Raw genomic sequence first — 24,872 nt, forward strand, 5'->3', positions numbered from 1 at the left:
TATACTTGGTTAAGCCCCTACCCTCTGCCAAGACCGACATATTTGTGACATCCCATCCTATTAGGCTTATGTTACCAATGGCTTTTTATGACGTTATTTCTAATGCACAGACGAGTCGAACCCGTGCGCGCCTGTGGCTGAGATGAGAGTGGTTGGTCGCTGGTAAGGTTGACAGTGAGGATGTTGCCATGGTAACGGACACGCAGGTAGTGCCACTGACTGAGTCGCGTAGCAGCTGGGGGGTAGGTTGGTTGGCTGGCTGGTCGGCTGTATGTGAGAAGAAGGTGTTGTGACACAAGCTGGTTATTGTGGATGAGGAGAAAGTGAAGGACAGCGGGGTCTGGGGGAATCGGCAAGAAGGAGAGGGGAACGGGCAAAAAAAACCTGACAGCTATGTCGGAAAGGGTTGCATCGTGCGGAAGCCTTGATAACGCATCTCTCTTGCTACAATATTGCAACGGTGAGTGAGACTTGAATTTCCCTACAAACACCGGGTGTCGCGCGGAGCGAGGCAGTGTTATCAATGCAAATGATCTTCACATCATATCAGTGTAGGCTATAGTTCCATACGTGTCATATGAGGACAACTGCACGAGTGTTGTTATTTCTGCCTCTGCAATTAACACCTCAATTTTGGACAACACTGGTTGGCATTACCATACCCTCTATACGCTAAGCTAACTTTATCCCGGCTGAGTTGTAAAAGGCAGTGATGTGATATCCAGATGCTTTGACGGACAGCTACATTTGCATAAATGTAAAACAGAATGAATGGCTGGGTGAAACATATTTTCATGCTACGGTCTTTGCTGGGTCTGTTGGCAACTGGCGTGCGTAAAGGCTTTGCAGAATGGAGAACAGTGGGTTCCCTCATTGGCCAGAAAATGTTATTTTGAGCCGCCCGCTTTCTGGCAAAGAAGGTAAGAGGAATTATCTGGTACTTATTATATGGTTGTGACGTCATCTGTCGAATGCTCCATTCATTTCAACGGGGCTCCCCAACGTTCGGACGTCTGTTATTTTTCGATAACGGACGGGTTGGTCTATAACAGACCGCTGTCAATGGCAACAAGACTTTTCACTGCTAAAGCGACTTTTCAACAAGACTCTAATCAGCTGCTGTGATAGACAGCACCCGTTGTCCTGGCTACCGCTGTCAATGGCAACAAGACGTTCACTGCTAAAGCCAATGGCTTGTATACAAGTCAGTGGCTAAAGCGAATGTTTCATATCACTCCGCAGGGGGTCCGGTCTTTTGTCACTCTAATCAGCTGCTGTGATAGACAACACCTGTTGTCCTGGCTAGCCTACCTAGCTGTTGCCTAGCGGTGTTCCACAACTGCACTGTTTTGTTTTGCGCAGCAACAATCTTAACATTAAATAGGTCTAAATGTCCCCGCATGTGTGAATCATTTAAGTATATCCATATAATAAGCTGGTTAACTTTCGGCGAGTCGGTCGCTTTGTGGAATAGCAGCACTTCAGAGAGAACAAGACCCCTCCGCTCCGCGTCGGGGTCTAAAGATTCTCTCTGTCGTGCTGCTATTCCACGGTAGCGACCTTCTCGCCGAACGTTAACCCTTACCTAAAATTATTATCTATAATTAAAAGGTATTCAATGTGTTTTTCTTTCTTCTCTCCTTTTTTTTTATACACACATCCCAAGGCTACCTCTTGACGAGACCAAATATTGTGTTCGATTTTCTAATTACATTTTTTGCTGTTTGTTTGGGTGAGTCCTGTGAGACTATTGTGAGAGATTGTGTTATTTATTTGGAAAGGCAGGATTCTGGTGCTTGTTGCCAGCTCAGGATGTGGTGAAACAGGGCACATGTGTTTTTGAACTTTCTACACTTACACCCATAGACATAGGGGTGAACTATGGTAAATTGGGACACTTTTGGTAGATCGCAAAAAAAACCCACTTTAAGTTTAAAATACACCAACATTTAGTAATTGTATGTCTTCATATGGGTCTTGGGTACATTTCCATGTAGGAATTAGTTTTTGAAGTATGATATTTTATAATATATTAACATTTAAAGACAGTGAGACACCAACTTCGTTGTGAGAAAATGCTATGGCAATTTGGGACACCCTTTAATGTAAAATGGGACAGTCTGTTTGATTATCATTATTTTTGCACAAACTGAAGAATAATATCGTTTTTCTCTTGTTAACAGTAGACTAGGATCTTAACTATTTAAAAAATGATATAACATCCCTGAAACATTTCCATTTCAAGAGAATATTGAAGGAGTATGGCATGTGTGACTGTGGCCATGGCCATTAGCATGTGGGATGCATATTACAATACAGGCCTATGGCGTGCTAATATGTTATGCTAACAGCTAACAGAAGCCCATTCTGTTGCTATGAGAAAACTGTCCCATTTTAGCTTAAAATATTGTCCCAAATTAGCTCACTCCACTATACTTACTAAAAGTATGTCTCCTTAATAAAGTAAAGACAAATGTGTAAATGTTTTGATATTGAGTTAAACCTTTAGTAAAACAACATAATATTTCAATCATATTTTGTACCATATAATCACTAATTCAGCCATAATATCCTTATGATCTGATAGCATAATCGACATGTCAGCTAGCTAAACTGACAAGTGTTGGATCCACTGTCACTTCAAACCTTTGCTCATTTCTTTTATGATACTTAACACCAAATAAAATTATTGTTCCTTATACATGACAGTTGCAGTAACAATATTACATCCCATTTTGTGATTGGCTGCTAATATTTAGAAAGAAAACAACCCAAAACCTTATTTGTCCCACTTTGGCTGATGTCCCAAATTACCTTAGTTCACCCTACAGCATAAGCGTAGTGTGTGCTTATCCCATGAGTTGGTGTAGATCAGATAGCCGTATTCACAAAGTGTGCATTTTGGTTTCAATGAGTTTGCCCTTACTGTGTGTTGTGGGTTGTAGTCTAGATGCAAAACATGACCACACAACTCTGGCTGGTTATTGGTGAAAATGCTGGGATGGGGTATGATGTTTTTGTAAACAGTATTGCAGCATCATAACAAAACAAAACACGACAACACTGCTAGAAAAATCATCCAAAGTCTTCAGGGAAGTTTGTTGTTGTACATATGGGCTTCTTACGGTTGTAGTAAACGGCATTTTGACTTTCATATTCATCCACATGCCATTCTTGTGTGACAAGGTAGCCTAGGCCTATAGTTTTTGTATTAGATGGTTATGTCTGTAAATTTTTACTTGTATTGCAGTATGTTGTAAGAGCCTTGCATATGTGAACATACAGATATGACCATGATAGGGTGTTGCAAGGCAGGAGGCTGAGAAGTCACATCGGTGTCTGTCAATATCTCATGATGAAATGATGGGTGAATAGAAGGTCAAAGGTAGAAAATGATTAGTTATATGTATACTCAACGCTCCTAATTACATAACACACGGACCCAACACTAAGGCTCTGTCCCATTACTACCACTTGCACATGTTTTTTGGTCCTAACATTGACTTGGTTTTTGACCCTTATAGCCTACTGGCTTTGGTTTTTGCCCCTAACATTTAAAGTGTAGTATGTCCCAATACTTGTGAGAGCAAGGAGAAATGCTTAAAATCTCTCCAAATGTTCCCTTGGATTAGAGTGAGGAAGGGAACCCCCCTTATAAACAGAGCACGAAGATGAAACTAAAGTGTGAGTGGGGAGAAGAGGGACGCATAGTAACACTAATACTAACCGCATTGGTGTGGCAGTGTATACTGTAAATGCACTGCACCTCATGTGATACCTACCGTAAGATGACTCCTGTGTCCTGGCCTGTGATGGCCTCAGGCGTTTTGGTCCTGTCACTAGTAGCTCCAGATAGGGTTGCCAGATGTACTGTAACTGATAATTTGCTGCTCGAAAAGTGCCTGGAGGCACTGAATCACCGAAATCTGAACTAAATTCTATTGATTTCTATGGCCATAAATCTACACAAATACCCTACGCCCAATACTCTTTTTTAACATGCAACGGTCACCGTAAACAGCCCAATTGGGTGGGAAACAGCCCAATCTGGCAACGCTGGCTCCAGATGGGAGATGAGTGCATGGCGTCTGATCTGCGCGGTCTGGCATGGTGAAGGATCTTTATCAGAGCCCACAGGGCTGCAGCATGCACAGCCACCAATGTGAAGGACACACACACACACACACACACACACACACACACACACACACACACACACACACACACACACACACACACACACACACACACACACGCACACACACATTAAATCCAATTTCCATGTTGATCTGTGTCTTCCTACAGATACACTTTTAAATGTGTCTGCCTACAGATACATTTCATCTTGTCCTGCATAGCTGCTCCAGTCTTGACCTACTGTACTTGATGGTGGTGTACGTATGTGTGTGTGTGTGTGTGTGTGTGTGTGTGTGTGTGTGTGTGTGTGTGTGTGTGTGTGTGTGTGTGTGTGTGTGTGTGTGTGTGTGTGTGTGTGTGTGTGCAAGTGGTTGTGTGTGTGACGTGTCTGTGCGTATGTGTGTGTGTGTGTGTGTGTGTGTGTGTGTGTGTGTGTGTGTGTGTGTGTGTGTGTGTGTGTGTGTGTGTGTGTGTGTGTGTGCGTGTTCGTGTGCATGTGGTTGCACGTGCCTGCACACGTTTGCATTTGGTTGTATGTGTGCGTGTGCTTGTGTGTGCTCATTTGTGTGTGCTTGTAGGTGTGTGTATACTGGCACATGTGTGAGTAGGTGTGTGTGTTTGTGGGTGAGTGCAGAGGCCTTAGCGATCAGCAAGCAATACCCAGACTGGCAAAGCAGTTGGCTCAATGGGAGCCGGCTAAGCTACTTCCTGGGGACCACTGATCGCCTGGAACGGCTCCACGGATGTCAACCGAACCTGGGTCACATTGGGGCCAGACCTGGGCCACATCCGGATCAGTGTTGTATCAAAATGTGCTGCCTAGTCAAAACAAACTACCAGTAGCCTGTTAATGTGTTAACACATGGCCCATGTTAGAAATTGGCAGTTACCATAACGGCAACGACCAAGTTGTAATGTATTACTAACTGCTCTGTGTGATGCAGAAACAGTAGTAAAGCCTTTTTCAACCCAGTAGGCCTATTAAAGTTTTCCACTGGTGGAACGACACACGTTTGGAGGCCATCATAGCCTACTGAAGATGGAAATCAACACCCACCAGGGATAACTTTAGAGGAGCAGGTAGTGGGGTGTCTACTTGTTGAAGGAGCAAAGATACTGTACAGTGTACACACTGCTAATGCTGGATTTATTCAAACAAACAAAGTGTGTGGTGTCTTTCCTCCTTGAACAGCCTCCATAGCCCTAACACTACCCCTCCTGAACCAGAAACTCTGCTCAACACTTGTAAGCCATATTGACAGCACACCGGACCAGTGGCCAGAGCGACTAGGGTGACAGCTGCCTGTCTGCTGAAGCCCATTGGCCACCTGTGCATGTGGTCGCCGTGGCAGATGGTTGGCTAGGGAGACGAGGGTTAGAAGGCTCTTCAGCAAGAGACTATGAAGTGCTGGTTACACTTACGTGGGTATTTTTTGTATGAGAATACTTTTATCCGCTTACATGAAGTATAAACACAACAGGTGGATAAAAATAAAAACTCCATTGTGAGAGGTGAGTTTTAGCCCCTGAAATGGGATATTTTGAAAACCATGGGTTTTGAAATGCGCTTTTACTTGTAAATGAGAGGCCAATTTGCTTTAAAAAATATCCAAACGGTAAACAAGAGATCCTACATTTGTTCAAGTCAATTGAACACTGTCAAAAACTGGCCGACCTTTGTGGGAGCTCATTCATTGCTGCACTGTGATAGGTCACTCAACATTCTGGGATGTGGCTTAACCAAAGGTCAATTACGTAAATAGTTCCACCCAAAAGAAAAAAGAAACAGCTTGTATCTCCTTTTGTTCATTTGACTATACTGTGCGTAATCAGTCAATCAATCTTTTTGGGCTATGACTCATGAACCTCAATACAGGCTTCACAGGGCTGTTGGGTGTTCTTTTAAAAAAGAATGTAGGCTAGTAGTCCAACAATTTAAAAAAAACTTTTGGGCATTTTGGAATGTCTAGAACTGGGACTTTGTCCTGTTAACTGGATAAATGTTTCTAGTTTCTAGGCTGCAGTTTATGCCATGACAACTGCGTGTCAGTTTTGACAGGACTAACAGCCATCTGTCATAATTGACTTTAGTGGATAAGAAGGGCAAAGTCCACTTTCAGCTATGCACACGATACAGTGAATAGTCGTCCTCCAATAAGCGATCTTTCTTGTTTCTATTTGGTGTGAATGGATGTTTTGAAAGGTCGTTTCAGGAAATTCTAGACAAAAACTGTGCTTTATGATATGAAATCGGTTTGATATTTTTTTAACCAGTTTTATATTAGAAAGAAAAAATGTCTGCACACTTAAAGTTTTCATTTATGTTTTGCACTTTTTATTCGTGAATGCGGTGTGATCCGGCTAAACCAGTTTTTTATAAAAAAGGGAAATAAATGAATCACAATAGCGTTAGTTACGACTCTGTTATCGTCTGTTATTGGACATAACAATGGACTGTGTTCAGCGGGCTGGTGTGATTGAAGCCATCAGGCCAAGCGCTATCATTCTGGCACATCAGAGTCCAGAACAATGACACTGCTGTGGTTCTGCTGACTCAATGTGGAATGCCGGCATGTGTGTGTGTGTGTGTGTATGTGTGTCTGTGTCTGTGTCTGAGCGTGTCCACTGTGTCTGTACGTGTGCGTGTGCAGGTACAGACATTATGTGCATCCATGTGTGCACGTGTGTGTACAGATTCAACCATGTGTGCATGCGTGTGTGTGCACACGTGTGTCTGTGTGCATTTGTGTGTGTGCGCGCTCACATACGTGTGTGTGTGTGTGTGTATATGTGCATCTGTGTGTGTGTGTGTGTGTGTTAGTGATGGAGGAGATTGATAAGCAGCCTGCCCTAGCACTTCCTGGTGGTGCCTGGCTGCTGCAGCGATCAGCGATCTGGACCAATGCCAACACAGCCCTGCCCACCTCACTGTACTGTAGCACTCTCTCTCTCTCTCTCTCTCTCTCTCTCTCTCTCTCTCTCTCTCTCTCTCTCTCTCTCTCTCTCTCTCTCTCTCTCTCTCTCTCGCTCATGCTCTATCTCTCTCTCTCTCTAACATCTCTCTCTCCATACCATCTCTCTCTCTCTTTCTCTCTGTCTCTCTCTCTTTGTCTCATCCTCTTTCTTGCTCTGTTACTACATCTCTACCTCCCCATATTTCTCCATTCCATCCCTCTCTCCATTTCCTCCCTCTCTTTCTCTTTCTCCATGTCTATTTTTCGCTCTCTCAAAGTCGCTCTCCCATCTTGCCCTCTCGCTCTTGTTCTCTCTCTCTTTCTGTCCTCTTGCTCTTTCTCTCTCCACCCCCCCTCTCCCGGTCAATATCTCTCTATCTGCTAGCAGCACTCTCTCCATCCCTCTGTCATCTTCTTCTCACTGTGTCCCTCTCTATCTCCATCACCCTTTCTCTCTCTTTCTTTCTCTCTCTATCTCTCGCTTATCACTCTCGTTAACGTGCAGCACTAATTCACTTTCCATGTTCCTCCCTCCTTGCCCAGTCTTTCTTTCTCCTCCCTCTTCTCTCCATCCCTTCTCTTCCTTGCTTACAGCCTCTCTGCCCCTCCTTCCATCCCTCCATCCCTCCATCCCTCCCTCCATCTGCCTGTATCTGTAGCAGCAGCCACGGTACCGAAAGCTGACTCAAGGGAGGGGTATCCTGTTACTGGGCACGCTCTCTCCCCTCCCCTCTTCTTCTCTTCCCTACTCTCCCCTCTCTCTTCCTATCCTCCTCTTCCTTCCCCTCTCTTCCTATGAGAACACATGGGGTGGGGTGGGCAGAGAGAGGTAGATGGAAGAGACAGAGAGAGAGAGAGAGGGGGGGGGTGGTAGAAAAGAGGAGGGGGAAGGGGGAAGAGGAAAGAGAGGACAGAGAGAGAGCGAGAGAGGGAGGGACACAGAGTTAGAAGCACAGAGAGACCAGAGAGGGAGAGAGTGTGTGTGAAGGAGAAAAGAAGGAGAAGAGAAAAGAAGGGAGGGGAGGGGAAGGGGAGGGTGGTGAAGGTCCAACCCACAGGCGCCTCCTCTTTCTCGGGGAGGTCTGGCTGAGAGCAGCATCTCCACCTGGGACTCTGGACCCTCTGGGAAAAAATCCCCCAGAGACCAAGAGAAAGAGAGAGAGTGGGAGAGAGAGAGAGTGGAAGAGAGAGGAAGAGAAAGTGGAAGAGAGAGAGAGAGTGAGAGAAGAGCCGGACAGCAGGACTGACTGAGTGACTGGATGACAGAGCTGAGTCCTCTCTGGCATGGCAGGTAGGAGGAAGTGGTGTGGAGTGTGGAGTAGTCGCTTGCTGGGTCGGTCATTGGCACGAGGAAGGGGGGATAGATTAATATTTCAGCAGGTGTCCAACACACACACACGCACACACACACACAACCTTTTATAGGCACCGACATGTCTCATGCGCTCTCTCCCCGACACTCACACGCAGGCTGTGAGTCCCTTACACACGCAGCCTTTCGCACGCTTCTCACACACCCTCTTTGCACTCCAAAACACACCACATACAGTAGTACTCACACACACTCTTTGACTTCCACACTCACACACACTCTCTGACATCCATACACATTATTTTTGACTGTTACTCACAGCCTCAATCTCTCTGACACACGCACGTTTTTGACTTTCACGCACAACATCTTACACACTCAGCATCTTGCACTGACAGTGTACAGTATATGGCTCTAACACACTGCCTCTTCATACAGAACACATCTTATTCAAGTCTAAACGTCTTTTTAATGTTTTAGTACAGTATGTACTGTGTGTATGTACTGCATGGTTCAGTTTGCTGGTAGACGTTTTATATCAAGGATAGTCAAATAAATGCATTCATTCATTCATTCATTCATTCATTCATTCATTCATTCATTCATTCATTCATTCATTCATTCATTCATTCAGACTCTCTGACTCTCACTCATACCGCCTGCTTGTCTCTGCCTATTACCTCCCTCTTGTTGCATATGCAGTACCTCTACCTTTTTATGTCTTCTTTTCTCCTCCTGGGCTTCTACAACCCCCTCATCTACTTGTTTATATCTCCCTTCATCTAGCATTTGCTCTGTTTTTTTCTCTCTCTCTATCCTGCCTTTCAAAGCTCATTTCCACTATGTGAGAGGATGCTAGAGCCTTTTTATGCAACCATCACCTGCAGCTATCGTCAAAGACTGTGATGTGTGTGTGTGTGTGTGTATGCGCGCGCACGTGTGTGTGTGTGCATGTGCATGTGCGTGCGCGCGCGCGTGTGTGTGTGTGTGTGCGCGCGCGCCTGCGAGCGTGGGTGTGTGTGTGTGTGTGTCTGGGTGTGTTTATGTGTGCACACACATGTGTGTGTGTCAGATGCTAAAGACCCTAATCATTAGTTATTCTGAGTGGAGGGCGCCCAGGGAGCATGTGTGGTCCTTGCTCGGTCACAGACAGAGAGAGAGCGAGAGAGAAACAGAGACAGCGATAAATGATCCTCTTTAAAAAGTGATGATGAGAGATGATGAGTGTTTGCGCTCACTTGCAAATCTGTTGCTGACGCTGATATCGTAGCCAATCTGGCCCTGCTGTTCGGTGGGTTTCTGTGGACTTTTGTGGGTTTCTCTGTGTGTGTGTGTGTGTGTGTGTGTGTGTGTGTGTGTGTGTGTGTGTGTGTGTGTGTGTGTGTGTGTGTGTGTGTGTGTGTGTGTGTGTGTGTGTGTGTGTGTGTGTGTGTGTGTGTGTGTGTGTGTGTGTGATGCAGGCAGGTTAATGGCTTGCTGTCAGAGTGACCTGAACGATCTTGGAACACGTCAGCATGGCTGTTCACATTTGAAACCGCTAGCTGATGTGAATGTGTGAGTGAGAGAGGGAGAGAGAGAAAGAGAGAGAGAGAGAGAGAGAATGAGAGAGAGAATGAGAGGGCGTAGAGATTCAGAGAAACAACAGGAAAGACACAGGATCTTGGAACACGTCAGCATGGCTGTTCACATTTGAAACCGCTAGCTGATGTGTGTGTGTGAGTGAGAGAGAGAGAAAGAGAGAGAAAGAGAGAGAGAGAGAGAGAGAGAGAGAGAGAGAGAGAGAGAGAGAGAGAGAGAGAGAGAGAGAGAGAGAGAGAGAGAGCAGTGCCCTGTCCAGCAGTGTACTCTCAGCAGCATCATGTGTTTAACATTCATCTCACCCACACACTCCTCTGTCTCACTCTCATCCCATCTGTGCCTATGCGACACGCTGTACTGCACAGGCAGTGCAACTTGCTGTAATAAAAGCATACATATTTAGAAGAGTATAAAGGGCATACGTTGGTATAAAATATGTATTATTGTGTTGTTTAGGCACCTGTGCATCTAAACACTGAAAGTCACTGCAGTGTCCTTGGGGCAGGCAGTACAACAGGCTGTGCAAGTATAACATAAGACTAGAATGAGTATGCCTATTTAGCATTTATAAGTTTTTTTTAACATGTGGAGTGTCAGTCTTGTGAGCTATTCCATCTTGACTAAGAGGAAATAGAGGATGAGAAACATTATTTCATAGTAATGATATGTTTGCGCTAGAGAGTACAGGCTGTCCCAAGAACTGCCCCGTCCACTGACATAGAGGACTTTGCTGCATTAGACATCTGGTAACACTTCACTTGATGCCGGCGTCATAGGTATGACACAACAGTGTCATAGCAGTGCTGTAACTTAGTCATGGACGTGTCATACATATTATGTCAATGTCATAAACATTTTATGACTGTTGCCATAAAGTGACACTTGGTTATGGTAAAGACGACCCTAAAAATATCAACTTTTCATGACCAGAAAACGTTTATGACATTGACATTATGTTTATGACTCCATGTTTATGTTTGTTTATGTTTGTATGTTTATGTTTATGATCCATGACTGTGTCATGACACTATCTTGACACTATTATGATACTGTCATGACATATGCATATGTCGTCAAGTAAAAGTGTAAGCATCAACTTATTCAGATGCAAATTTAGATGATATGCATGTTGCCATATATACAGTACACTGCTTCCTTTTTTCTCTATCCTTCTCTACATCTGTCTTTCACCACTCTCTCCATCCCCTCATCCTTTCTGTCCTCTCTATCTCTGCCCCTTCTCCCTCTCATACGCAACTCATCTATGTGCTTGTCCGTGATTGTCCATTGTCAATGTCATCCTCTCCATTATTCATTCTTTCTTTTCACCCCTCATTCACATTTCCAGAGGACAGCTCTGTCCACTGAAATAAGTGAAAGTGTGAAAGTGAAAGCCCACCTGGGAAACCAACTCTCATTGCCACTGTGACACAGCACTCCACAGCACACAGTGCTCACTGTGCACCACAAAATTGCATTTATGCCTCATCCATGCAAAGGGGGCAGCCCCCAATGGCGCCCCAAGGGAGCAGTGCAGTGGCACGGTACCTCAGTCATGGAGGAGGATGGGGGAGAGCATGGGGGAGAGCCCTGGTTAATTAATCCACCCACCAACCTGGTGGGTCGGGAGTCGAACCAGCAACCTTCGGGATACTGAAGTGGAATATGGAAGTCTGATGCCCTAACCGCTTACCCATGACATTGGTTTCTGCATTACACGAACAACCCACGCAGAGGATGAACTTATAATACTGCATGATCTTAACCTTAATGGTAGAACAGTGAGGAGACCCTGTCTGCTACCCACGGTGGTGGAGGGAAAGAAATGAGGCGTGAGATAAGGGGACAGGATGGGCCAAGACAGAAGTGTCTGATTAAACTCAAACAGAGATCAGGCTTTAGCAGATCAGGCAGATAACATTGAAATCAGTCTTTTTTTAACAATCTCAAACTGCAGTTGAGACCTTTAGATACATAAGATAAGTAAGAAAGAACGGCAAAAGGTGATAACTAAGAAAACCAAAAGGCAGGGGATAATTTGCACAGGGACATTTTCACTGCACAGCCCAGCAGTGATTTTTAAGTAGCCTAATCATTCTTATCTTAATTTGGTTCGTTAATAGGACCGTGACATCTTGAATAGCTTAAACAAACCCTGCTGAGATGCCCAGGGGATATTTGAGATGAGCTGGGAAACGGGATGGGAATAGGAACGCATGGCTGTGTATAGCTGCGTGCTGTGATTTTGTAGCTGTGTGATGTGATTGTGTGGCTGTGTGGTTGTGTAGCTGTGTCGTGTGTGGTTGTGCTCTGTGTGTGCTGTGTGGTTGTGTAGCCAGAGGTTGGAGCAGGCTTCACCCAAACCGTTTTTTTTTTAATTCTTTTTAGGGTGCTGACCAAATCATTATGAAAAGTAAGAGAAGGTCGCACCATGCATTTGACTTTTTTATTTCACAGACACGTTTCGGCGTTCTGCCTTCCTCGGTCTGTGAACTAGATACAAGAAAATCTGTGGGGTAGCTTTGTCTTTGTGTAGCTGTGTCCTGTGTATCTGTGTGCTTGTGTAAGCTTAGCTGTGTGATTGTGTAGCTGTGGTGTTGTGCAACTCTATAGGCATGTGCTGTGTGATTGTGTAGGTGTGTGCTGTGTGATTGTGTAGTTTTGTGCCTATGTTGTGTGTGTATTTGTGTAGATGTGTGGTTGTGCAGCTGTGTGCTTTGTCCTGTATGGTTGTGTAGCTGTGTGGTTGTGCAACTCTTTGATTGTGTAGGTGTGTTCTGTGTGGTTGTGTAGTTGTGTTCTGTGTGATTGTGTAGGTGTTTTCTGTGTGATTGTGTAGTTTTGTGCCTGTGTTGTGTGTGGCTGTGTATTAGTGTAGCTGGTTGTGCAGGTGTGTGCTGTGTCCTGTATGGTTGTGTAGCTGTGTGATTGTGTAGCCGTGTGCTGTGTCTGCTGTGTGGTTGTGTAGAAGTGTATTTGTGTAGCTGTGAGGCAGGCTGGCTGTATAGCTGGCTGTGTGTTAATAGACCCCTGGGGAGCGAAATGAAGCATTTCTCAGACAGTCAGACATAAAGGAAGATGATGAACTAGCACTAAATGATTGGCTGATCTTGATAATTGATCCATCTAGCATGGAGAGAGAGAGAGAGAGAGAGAGAGAGAGAGAGAGAGAGAGAGAGAGAGAGAGAGAGAGAGAGAGAGAGAGAGAGAGAGAGAGAGAGAGAGAGAGAGAGAGAGAGATGAAATGGTACTGGTACTGACCACCCCATAATACTACAATTTCACGGAGCCAAATCTCTTGGCGGAAGTAGGATGGCGCGCAAGCCTAGATCAACTGCAGAACCAAACTGTTTGGTGGAAACAATACAACATACAGTACAGTAATGCTAGCTGAAAGGAAAGCTTGAATCTTTATGAATAAAATGCACAAATGGCCTTTGCTAAATGTGTTATTGTCTGTCTTGTACTGAGCGGTACTGAGCAGTCTTGTACTGGTCTACTGTTCAAATAGGTCAGTGAACCTTTTCTTTAATTAAACGCTCCCTTGGCCTCATCATCCTCCAAGTGCTAGCCAGGCTGCGCCCTTCTAGTGACGCAACACCTTCAGCAGCGTTGCTTCAAATAGAATCGAGATTTGAAAGTCTATGATAATCAGGCTATCCAAACGCCCCCCTTAGTATTAAAAAATAAAATAGACTAATGCACCCCATTGGCAACTAAGCACTGACCACTCTCAGCTGATCATTTCTCAACGCCCCTTTAGTGCTCCCAAATGCCCCCTGGGGGGCACTGGAGCCCCTGTTGAGAAAGACCAAAATAGGCCTACTGTACGATACACACTGGTGGGTCTCACACTGGTGAGGATAGAGCTACAAAATCTCATGCAAAACTCAGTCAAATATCAGATGCAAATACAGATGATTGTATTGTTGCCAGATGTAAAATGCTTCCTGTTTCTCTATCCCACTTTCCTCCCTACATCCGTCTTTCGCCACTCCCTCTCTATCCCTCCATCTTTGTTTGTCCTCTCTCCTTCTTCCTCTCCCTCTCATGCTCATCGCATCACTGTTGATATTCCTTCTCTCGTTTTCCATTCCTCTCAATGTCCTCCTTTCCTTGTTTCATTCTTTGTTTTCACCTCTCATTCACCTATGTATCCATCATTCTCCCTTCATGATTGCCTCTCCATCCTTTCTTCTCATATGCCTCTTTTTTACCCATCTTTCTCTGTCACTCCTCTTTATTCTTTCTCTCCGTTGGACACTTGCACTTGTCCCTTTCTCATCCCCTGCTACTCGCCTCTATCCTTCTTTCACACTTTCTCTCCCTCCCTCCCTCTCTCTGCTCTCTCTCCCTCTGACACTTCCCACCGTTATCCCATCTCATCTTTCATTTAAATTATTACTCTCATCATCAACCCCCCCCCCCTCTACTGGCTCACTACCTCTTTCTTGCTTTGAAATTATTGCTTCCTTTAGAAAGCACCCAGCCCGCTCTTCCTCTAGCGCTCTCTCTTCCTTTAATCTTTCTCTCCTCCTACACGTTTCTATATCTCACCTTCCTTTTGTTGTGTGCATCCCTCTTTTATGCATGACTTCACCCCTTTCTGTTCTCTTCCTCTTTTGACATGCCTCTACCTCCTCCCATCCAACTCCACCGCCTCCTACTGGATATTGCTCCATCTTTCATTTCCTCCTCCACACCGCCTTTTTTGTGTACCTTTGTGTGCACTTTGAATTGGGGTTTTGAACCCCCTCAGTCTACACATAGAATAAATTGTTTTCACCCTGATTTTACAGGTAGTGCAGCATTTTACATCAAGTATGTAAATAGATCAGTACCACCCAGTCAAGCTATATATGGGGGTGGGCCGTTGTTACCAGGTCTTGGTTCCCATATCGTTTGGTAAGTTCGTACCCCCGGCAATTCAAACTCAGGTATTCACCCGTACTGTACTGTGTCTTAATAAACTAATTAAATAGATTATCGGATATATTACATTCTACTATCTTTTTTGTATTTTCTGTTTTATTACTCTCTCTCTCTCTCTCTCTCTCTCTCTCTCTCTCTCTCTCTCTCTCTCTCGATCCCTGAGATTAGCACCTGTCAGCAGGGAGCCGGTTATATGGTTTAATCAAAATTCATATTTTAATGCTTCCGTCCTCTCCTCTCTCTCTCTCTCCAAACATTTCCCTCTTCCACCACCCCATTCTCTCTCGTCCCTTCTGATGATCACATGCCTGCCCCACCTACCCCCCCCTCTCTCTTCACCCCCAAATCCTCCCCAATCACTCTTGTGCCCTCTGCTGGTCTCCAAGAAGGTCTGCAGGCCTGTCTCACCTAGAGCAAATAATATAAATTCAAACTATAATTCTTTAACTCTCTGTCTCTCTCTCTTCTCTCTCTCTCTCTCTCTCTCTCTCACTCTCTCTCTCTCTCTCACTCTCTCGCTCCCTCTTCACCCCAGATGATCACCTGTCTGCGGGGAGCAACATGGAGGTGGACGACCGCTTGTCTCACCTGGAGCAGCGTCTGCAGCTACAGGAGGACGAGATCCAGCTGCTGAAGGCCGCGCTGGCCGACGCGCTGCGCAGACTCGGCCTCTGCGAGGAGCAGTCGCAGGCGGGACCGCGCAGACCCGCACCCACCAAAGGTCAGAGCTCAATTTATCATGCCATTATCCGGTTTTGTTTGTGATATCATCTATTCAATGTGTACGCCATACATGTCCTGGCTGACCGTTTGCACAGACTCGCACCCGCACCCACCAAAGGTCAGAGTTCAATATATGATAGCAAGTAAGAGGAAATAATGGAGGGAGGGATGAGAGACGTGTGGCCTCTTTGGCCGACGCATTGCGCTGACTCAGGCTATGCGAGGAGCAGACACAGGCGCCGATCCACACCCACCAAAGGTCAGAGTTCAATATATGACACCATTATTCAGTTTGTGACATTGTGTATGCAATGTAATTCATATATGTCCTGGTCGACGCGTTGTGCAGGCTTGTGCTCTGCAAGGAGCAGACACAGGTGGGACCACGCCACCCTGCACCCACCAAAGTCAGAGTTCAACACATGACAACACCATACCTATGTCTTTTTTTTGTTTTTTAAATGCAGCAATAACGTAGTTGGTCTGAATGTCTATTACAGCTTGTGGCTTTAATTTTGTCAGTTGTCTTTCCAGTGCGTCAGCTGCTGCAGGCGTTGCCATCCAAGCCCATCAGCAATGGCTACGTGCAGCAGAAGAGACTGGGGGGCTTCCCCTCCTCCCCCTCCTCACCCAAGAAGGAAGTCCTCATGTCCATCAAGCGGTGAGTGCTCAGAAGACGACAATGTATGCTGTGATATGCATTTCAATGTTTACTTTTCTCTATAATCGTTCCATTTGATTTTGTTTTTACCTCAGCCAAGGTTATGTTTTCGGTCGTGTTGTTTTTTCTGTCTGTCTGTCTGTCTGTCTGTCTGTCTGTCTGTCTGTCTGTCTGTCTGTCTGTCTGTCTGTCTGTCTGTCTGTCTGTCTGTCTGTCTGTCTGTCAGCAGAATAACTCACAAAGTTATGAACGGATTTTATGAACGGAAGTTATTCAAAATTGGGGGTGATCCAGATCACAATCTGGATCCAGGAATTTTATAAAAGATAGGGCGAATTTTGACATTACAGTTTCTAACTCCACAAAAACAAGGCAGAAAGATTTGAACAAATTACGGTGCAACATAGTCAAATGTTCTATCAAACAGCTTTCTTGGCGGAGGTCTGCAGTCTTAGTGAATTTCTAGTCCATTTCTGTTTTTTCCATGTTGTGTTGATTATTATGTGCATTTGTAGGGTTGAAGTAAAAGAGTATAGTATAGTAGGCTACAGTAGAGTAGAGTAGAGTAGAGTAGAGTAGAGTAGAGTAGAGTAGAGAAGAGATGCTTCATTAATTCAGAAGGAACATTAAAAACTACTCTGACTACAGTGGCTAGGTCATTTCTGCAGTCACCTTATTTCTGCTGTCACCAGAGGAGGTGCTATTGAACACAATACAGTACTAATAGACCCGTTCAGAGTCAACGTCCTCATGAATGCGTGCACATCGTGGACTAAAACACACCAGAGATATTGTGAGGATATTACGAGAGACTCCACTTTTCTGGGTGGTACTTCACTCTAGGGTGAGTGCAGACTCCATTCAGAAAGAACGGGCAGGGCTGCTGCGCTCAGAGCCGTATCTAGACAGCGGCCACTAGGAGAACAGCAGGCATGGGTGAAATGGGGAGTGGTGATTCTGTATGTAATACTGGGTGACAGTGCAGACACTAAAGAGAGAAAAACTGCCGTTCTGAAGCGTGTACGTTGATCAAAAATAGAGATTCCGAAAAGTACACTTGTTATGCTATTTTGAGAGGGAAGAGGCTGTTCCAGAAGCATAGGAGATGGTTCTTGTTACAAGACATTACTGTAAACTACTGGCTGGACTGATGACATCGCCAGGAATACCTGTGTCCATGATGCCCACTGCATATCTGAGGTTAGCGCGAGCATCCGTTATCTTATTTCGGAAAAAACACCTGTCGAGTCTCTGTACAAGTGAATGGAGCATGGTTTTGAGGCAGCGGTGCGCACGCAGCCAAATTACGTCATACCTCTTGACAAACTCTAAAGGGGTCTATACTGTGTTATCAGTGCTGAATAAGGAAATGATGAGAGAATGTGTAAACCTTATTATGGTCCATTAAGCTAATATCACGGCCACATATATCGGCTTACATAATGCTCGCTTCCTTTGTCCATCTTTTTTTAACCCACATGAAAGATGATTCCATTGAACAATGGGGAATTTTTTGTCATTGTCATTGTCAATGATGACTCCAAAACTACCCATATAACAGACTAGTATATAGTAGACCTGTGCACAAATACGTAGTTGGTTTTGCCATGTTCCCAGGTCCTGGATTTAAAACAAACTACAGTAAGTTTTTCCAAATCACCGTAATGAAGTATGATAAAATTCAGTATATGTTTCTGTGACTATAGGCAAATGTGCTGTTGCCAGCTGTTATTTTCTTCCTATTTCTAACAAGCAGTAAGTCTCACAACCATCATTGTGTGCTATTCTTCTCTGTGTCAACTATCAACTATACTTTGCAACTTTCCAGATTTCCTTTTCTGCCTTTTTTTCTACCCCACCACTAGTACTATTGTGTGTCTTGTACTGTGTGTTTAGTGTGAGTGTGATGTGTGATGCAGCATTTTTTCCAACTAGCAGTATGGTTGGTGTGCCATTTTTCAGTTTGTTGAATGTTCTTTTATTCCCAAACTAGCCGTAGTCTCACATCCGTCTCTGTGTGTGTGTTTGGTGTGTGTGGTCACTGTTCAGGAAGAGCATGTCGACGGAGCGTCTGTCCACCTCACGGAGGGACTTGACGGACACCCGCAGCCGAACAACCTCCTCAAGCAGCTCCTGTGGCGGCAAGAGAGACAGGTGAGAGACCAGCAGGTGACATGTCAGGTGAGAGAGACCAGCAAGTGACATCTCAGGTGAGAGACAGACAGGAAAGGTGAGAGACACTCACAAAGGTGAACTTTCAGGTAAGAGAGATGTAGGAATAATAAAAATATAATAGAAATATAGGCAGGTAACATGTAAGCTTTGGCATAGGGCATACACTAACAGAAAAAGGTCAAACAAGGTTATGCAGAGGGCACTGCAGGGTACAGCTAAAATACAGAACAGTTGAGCAACTAATAGATCATCTTAGACCGATACCAGACATCATGTAGTAAGTTCCCTAAACACAGTTTGGTACCAGCAGATGTCTGGGCCTGAATAACCACAATACATCCTGACCACACTCCAGATCATATTTCGCAAAACTGTCAAGTAAGGTTAGGTGACCACAAGATAGGGCTGAAGGACAGGTTAAAGAGAACCAATCATAAACAAGGGGACACTTAGGAATAACCAATTAGAAGTAGGGGGACATTTTCCTTAAAACCAGCTTGCAGACAATCGGAGAGCCAGAACGCGCCTTCTCCAAATACTGTCTTGTATTGTATTTGATTTGGGTAACTCAGTAAACTCTTGAACATTTGACCAAACTCTGTCTCTGCGTCAACTTCCATCCACCTTGCCGAACACCTACATTCTTACAGAGACCAGCATGTAATACCTCAGTTGAGAGAGACCAGCAGATAGCATCTCAGGTGAAAGACAGGAGACAGTGAGAGAGACTAACACATGACATCTCAGGAGATGTGAGAGACACATAGGTGGTCTCTCAGGTGAGAAAGACCAGCAGGTGACAGCTCAGGCAAGACAGATAGGAGAGGTGGGAGATAGAATAGTTACCTTTCAGCTGAGAGAGACCAGCAGGGAACATCACATGAAAAAGTTGACATATCAGTTGAGGGACAAGTGAAGGGCATATCAAGGTAGAGACAGGTGTGAGACACCTGTCAGGTGAGAGAGACCAACTGGTGACTTCTCAGATGAGGCAAGTAACTCTAGGAGAGACATGTAACTCTAAAATGTCATTCACCAGAGAGATCCATCATCATTCACCATAGTTGCCATGACAACTGTCCATCAAGAGGGATGTTTTTAACACCTTCTGAAAAATCACATCTTTGTCTGATTCGTCTCAAGTCAAGTTAATCTGTTGGCTTGGATTAGAAGAGTTTTTATCCTCAGCGAAACTGGCAGCAAATATGAATACTGTAGTTATTATAATTACATAAATTATAGAAATTATTTTGCCATTTATGCAACACTGGGATACTGTCAGCTTCAATTCACAACTTAAGATATACAGCCTTATCACAAAACATTAGGCTCTATCTGTTTATTGTGTTCATCTGCCGACAGTGTATTGTCTACTGTAAAGACCTGCCTCCAAAACAACCTTTCATTTTCATAACCGCAATGCACATTATAGCCCATCAAACAACAACCAAGAGAGAAAAGTAAACAAGAGCATGTTCAATTCTATAAATACGCATTACAATAAATGCAGCTTCCATTCACGCCCACGTGTGGGGGTGGATATGGAGAGGACAGAGCAGCAGAGTGATACAGATCGGGACGAGATCTCAGTATATGTCATATACTCACACGAAGCAAAATCCAAAACAAAGCCAAAGCTCCTATAAATCACCATAATGTCAAAGCCACCGCACATTTCATTTAGCACAAAATGGAGAGAAATTCATTATAACATTAAAACAGACCCAAGGCCAATCCTCATCAAGATCTGCGCCAAGCTCCTCTACAGCCAACAATAAAGAAAGACCAGAAAAGTAAATGAATTCTGAAAAGAAGACCATGACCCATACCCCAAGATCAAGCCAAAATGCCATTAAAACAGCATAAATCCAAAAGCAGTGCCACAGTGAAACCAGATTGATCGTTTATCGATTGTTTATTGACAACACGTCAGCTTCCCCTTTACAGGAGCGCTGTTCTTCCTGTGGTCAAACTAATCCATACGTTCTTTTCTTACATGCTTTTTTGTGAGACCAGAATAAAAGACAAAAAAATCAAAGGCCACCATGACCAGTGCCAGATCCAGTAACAGAGTGCATGTTGCTGCTGCTGAGACTTTATCCTTGCTTTGATACCTGGCGCCCTGCTTATATGCTGTTATTGCTCAGTCATGACCTATTGTTGGAGAAATAAAAACCAAAAGCTCACCGCAAAAGTTAGATTGGTTTTCGACCTAGAGGGATCGGGCACCTTTTGTCTTGTTTCTGTTTCTTTGGTAGAGGTTTAGCTGTCCTCCCTTGTCCATTTTTTCTGCAGACATTTAATTGGATTGGAAAGCCCGCTTGCGGAGAAAATGTATCATTGTGTTGGTTAGGTTATTCGCCTGACATTATACCAAGCAGCCTCTAACATCATGTATACAATAACACACACACACACACACACACACACACACACACACACACACACACACACACACACACACACACACACACACACACACACACACACACACACACACACACACACACACACACACACACACACACACACACACACTGGCATGGAGCCGTATTACCTGTCAGACACCGCCTGACATGTGTCTCACCTGTGCTCCTGTCTCACTAATCAGCACACAGGCCTCCTCTATGAATAGAATCTGACACAGACACAGACACAGACAAAATGGCTGCCGAGTGACAACGGCTTCATTCGACTAGTTGAAACGGATGCAACCATGCAGAGCCAGAAATGCATTATGGGCTGAAAAATGTTGCGGTTAGAATTCTAACTCAATTGCTAACCATAATGCTGTATCATAGTCCCGTGGCTATTTATGACTGCACGTGGCTGCATGTGTTTGTGTGAGTGAAATGTGCTGCTGAGAATGGAACCTCTGCAAAGATCTGTTCACAAAGAACCAAAATTATTGGCAAAGAATATGCCTATAACAAACTACACACTACACTACACTACACTACACTACACTACACTACACCACACTACACTACACTACACTACACTACACTACACTACACTACACTACACTGTACACTACACACAACATTAAACATTAAACAGTTAACAGTAAATAACATGTTTAACAATTATTATACTGTACCGTTTTGTGATTTGTAATAGTGGCCCAAAACATTCCTAGCCCCTTAATGCACGCCGTACCTCCTGTGGCACCCTGTAATAGACATTGAAAGTCAACTACTATAGTACTACACTACTGTGACAGTGCACGGGGCCTTTACTAATACATTACGAGTTGGTCATTGTCATCAGCTAATTTATAATGCCTTGTCTTAAGGGGTTAATGGAAATATAATTTAGCCCTGTCCTTGTCAGAGAGGCTTTTGGTTCATTAAGTCAAATTATCACTGATTGTTGTTGAAGTTATGGTTTGTGCATATGTGTGGGTGTGGAAGGCTTTCCGCCCAGTACTTGTTTATGTTTTTCAGTCTCCTAGTTGACAGAAGAGGTCTGGAGGCAGCAGTAGCATTATGCCTGTATGAATAATTTAAGGCCACCATTCATGTGGGTGGAGCTGTGCGCACAATGCAAAATGGCTGAAGGTAACTGACCCGAACGTTTGAAGGAAACCGGACACCCACGCCGCTTCAACCTGTCATTGTCTCGTTTTGCATACAGGGGTGTTGTTTGTGTGAAAGCCGGTTATGGATGCAAACTGTCTTTCAGTGTCAACAACAAGTGCAGACTTGGTGGGTAGATGGAAGAGCCTCTGGCCAAATTTGCCATTTGTGCGTTTGTTGTTACACTGCAGTGCGGTGCTTGTAATTGACATCCATTCCAGGAGTTTCTGCTGTAAAAGGTGGTTGTTAAACTGTTGCCAAATGATTCAGGTGGTCTGTGATCTGTAGCTTCTTTACTAGAGTTGCAGGTTTGATTGCTGTAGGCTATACCTGTAGGAAACAATTGCTCCAAACATTGCAAGTTGATGGCAAGAAATATGTAACTTAAAATGGAGGCTCTACTGCATGCAGTATCTGTCCAGAGTTTTTAAAAGGCAGAGTTGTTATGCTGAAGGCTAAGAGTTTGGTCTATAATTTCCTGATTGATGTACCAACAGTAAAACAACAATGGGGGGAGGTGGGATCCCTGAACTTCCTGAAATGTGTAAGTTGTTTTGTGCCCTTGTATCATTAAGTCTAATACAGTTTGGCCGGAGCAACAGGAAAGGCGTCTGAAGGTAGTGGTGCCATGGCAACAAGAGAGTGCTGGATCTGTCTGCATTAAACTTTGGCTTTCTTCAAAGCTGGAAAGATCTTACACATGGTGCCGAAAATCATGTTCCGAATGACACAATTTATGATTTGTTAGTACGACAAATGGTGGTAATAACTTGCCAAACATTTTGTCATGTCTGGTCTACAAAGAATTATTATATCCATTTCCTCTGGTCAGGGACGGATTATTCCATGGGCCCCTGGGCCAGACCACAAAACAGGCCCCTCTCAATGAGTGCTGCTAATGTACTAAACTATTCAGGGTTTTAGGCCAGACACAAGAGTCTATATTGTTGGGTGTATGGTAGTCCTCTGAGAAAATGTTGGAAATATAGCTGTTAAAAATGCGATGAGAATGGAAATATAGAGACTTGGGCTTCAGGGCCCGCTTGCCTCTAGGGCCCCTGGGCCTTGGCCTGGGCCCAGTAGGCCTGTGCAGTATTCTGTCCTTGCCTCTGGTACCGTCTCTGGCTGAAACAAACTGCGCATCTGTCATAGCCTGTCCAGTGTTTGCGCATGGTGATGATAAGGAGATAAAACGGGCTGACTTCCTTATTGAAACAGGCCGTTTATGGCCCATAATGATAAAGACCATATGCATATATAGGGCAGATGGCTCACCTTGGCAGGAGTCGAGCTGGCATGTACCACAGAGATGAGCACATTATAACAAAAGAAAAAAAATAGAAGATGTGTGTAACTTTAAGTGACTAAAAGTGACAAATTCCTTTCCATTCCATTATTTTCAGTTGGACTCAAACAGTGTTGCATACACACATTTTTAAAAAGTTCTTCCGACACGCTGGCTGCTTCTTTATTTGAAAAGTTGACTGTTGGTTTGAGGTTATAACGTTACAAGATTATTCCACGAATTCCATGCATGGAACCAATTCTGTCGCTTGCAGTGGGTCGCATCGCTTGCAGTTAGGACATGGTGTAATAGGGTTTACCCTCTAGCTGTAACCACACCATGGAGTTTGGAGGAGTGAGGCCTGTAGTTTGAAAATCAGACAAGACAGTTCATCTTTCAGCCTGCAGCCTGAAGTCTAGAACATCTTAGTGTTGGTTTAATTCAATATCATGACTTCCATGGAAGCCTGAAATGGGGTGTGTCTGTCCCTGAACAAAAACAACATCAGTGTGAGCGTCGTACTTCCCGGATTTGCAAATCGATGGAAGGTATTGGTAACATGGCATCGCAGATCTTCTTGGCTCTTGTCTTATCTGAGCCCAAACCAGGCCAGTGTGTGTTTGTGTGTGTGTGTGTGTGTGTGTGTTTGTGTGTGTGTGTGTGTGTGTGTGTGTGTGTGTGTGTGTGTGTGTGTGTGTGTGTGTGTGGTGTGTGTGTGTGTGTGTGTGTGTGTGTGTGTGTGTGTGTGTGTGTGTGTGTGTCTGTCTGTCTGTCTGTCTGTCTGTCTGTCTGTCTGTCTGTCTGTCTGTGTGTATATGCATGTGTATACTTTCTGTCTGTGCACCAGAATAAAGGGTTAATGTTTATATGTTATGCTGTATCAGCAAGATGAGAGAATATTTTATCTACTCAGCTCTGGGCTCGCTGGTTTTCATCAAGGTAACCGCAAGAAATCCTTTCACTGTAATCCACTTTAAGTGCGCTGCATCAAATACAGCAGCAAGAAAATGCAGTGTTAATTCAACACGCAGAGTCAATTTAACACCTTCTTGAATGTATGTGGTCCCAGAGTACTATCTTAGTGTTGAATTAACACCACATCACACAGAGTTACTTTGCATTCCACCCAACTCCCCTCTCCAAAAGGCCTCTCAGATGAGGTAACCACCAGTCATCTGTTCACAGTTGCCAACTTGTCTCGCCTGTGTGCACAGCAAACATTTCTTCTTTCTTTTTATCTTTCTTTCTTTCTTTCTTTTTGAGGTTTTGAGGTTGATCTCCCTTTCTTTCTTTCTTTCTTTCTTTCTTTCTTTCTTTCTTTCTTTCTTTCTGTCTGTGCGTGTGTGCGTGTGTGTAGCCGAGCAACATGAAGCCGCAGTCCCCCCCCCCCCTTCTCTGTCTGACAGGTCCGCAGCCTGCGGCAGGCAGCAACGTGCTTCATTTTACCACACTGTAGCACACCAGTGTAGCACAGGCCTGGAGGGGTGTGGTCCCATGAAATGAAAGAAGAAGAGGGCAGTCATACCAACCCAGGAAG

General features: G+C 44.4%; 1 protein-coding gene across 1 annotated transcript in view; it reads left to right on the forward strand.

Moving 5' to 3' along the window:
• Window positions 1-809: 809 nt before the first annotated feature.
• Window positions 810-24,872, forward strand: part of eml2 (EMAP like 2) — a 68,257-nt gene continuing 44,194 nt past the window's right edge. Inside the window, exons 1-4 of the mRNA XM_063204939.1 lie at window positions 810-920; window positions 15,449-15,634; window positions 16,171-16,297; window positions 18,347-18,451. Of these exons, the coding sequence (XP_063061009.1) occupies window positions 851-920; window positions 15,449-15,634; window positions 16,171-16,297; window positions 18,347-18,451 (488 nt within the window). The 5' untranslated portion in view covers window positions 810-850. The remainder of the gene's footprint in view (window positions 921-15,448; window positions 15,635-16,170; window positions 16,298-18,346; window positions 18,452-24,872) is intronic.

The sequence above is a fragment of the Engraulis encrasicolus genome, chromosome 8 (genome assembly GCF_034702125.1).
Source record: "Engraulis encrasicolus isolate BLACKSEA-1 chromosome 8, IST_EnEncr_1.0, whole genome shotgun sequence".
Taxonomy (NCBI): domain Eukaryota; kingdom Metazoa; phylum Chordata; class Actinopteri; order Clupeiformes; family Engraulidae; genus Engraulis; species Engraulis encrasicolus.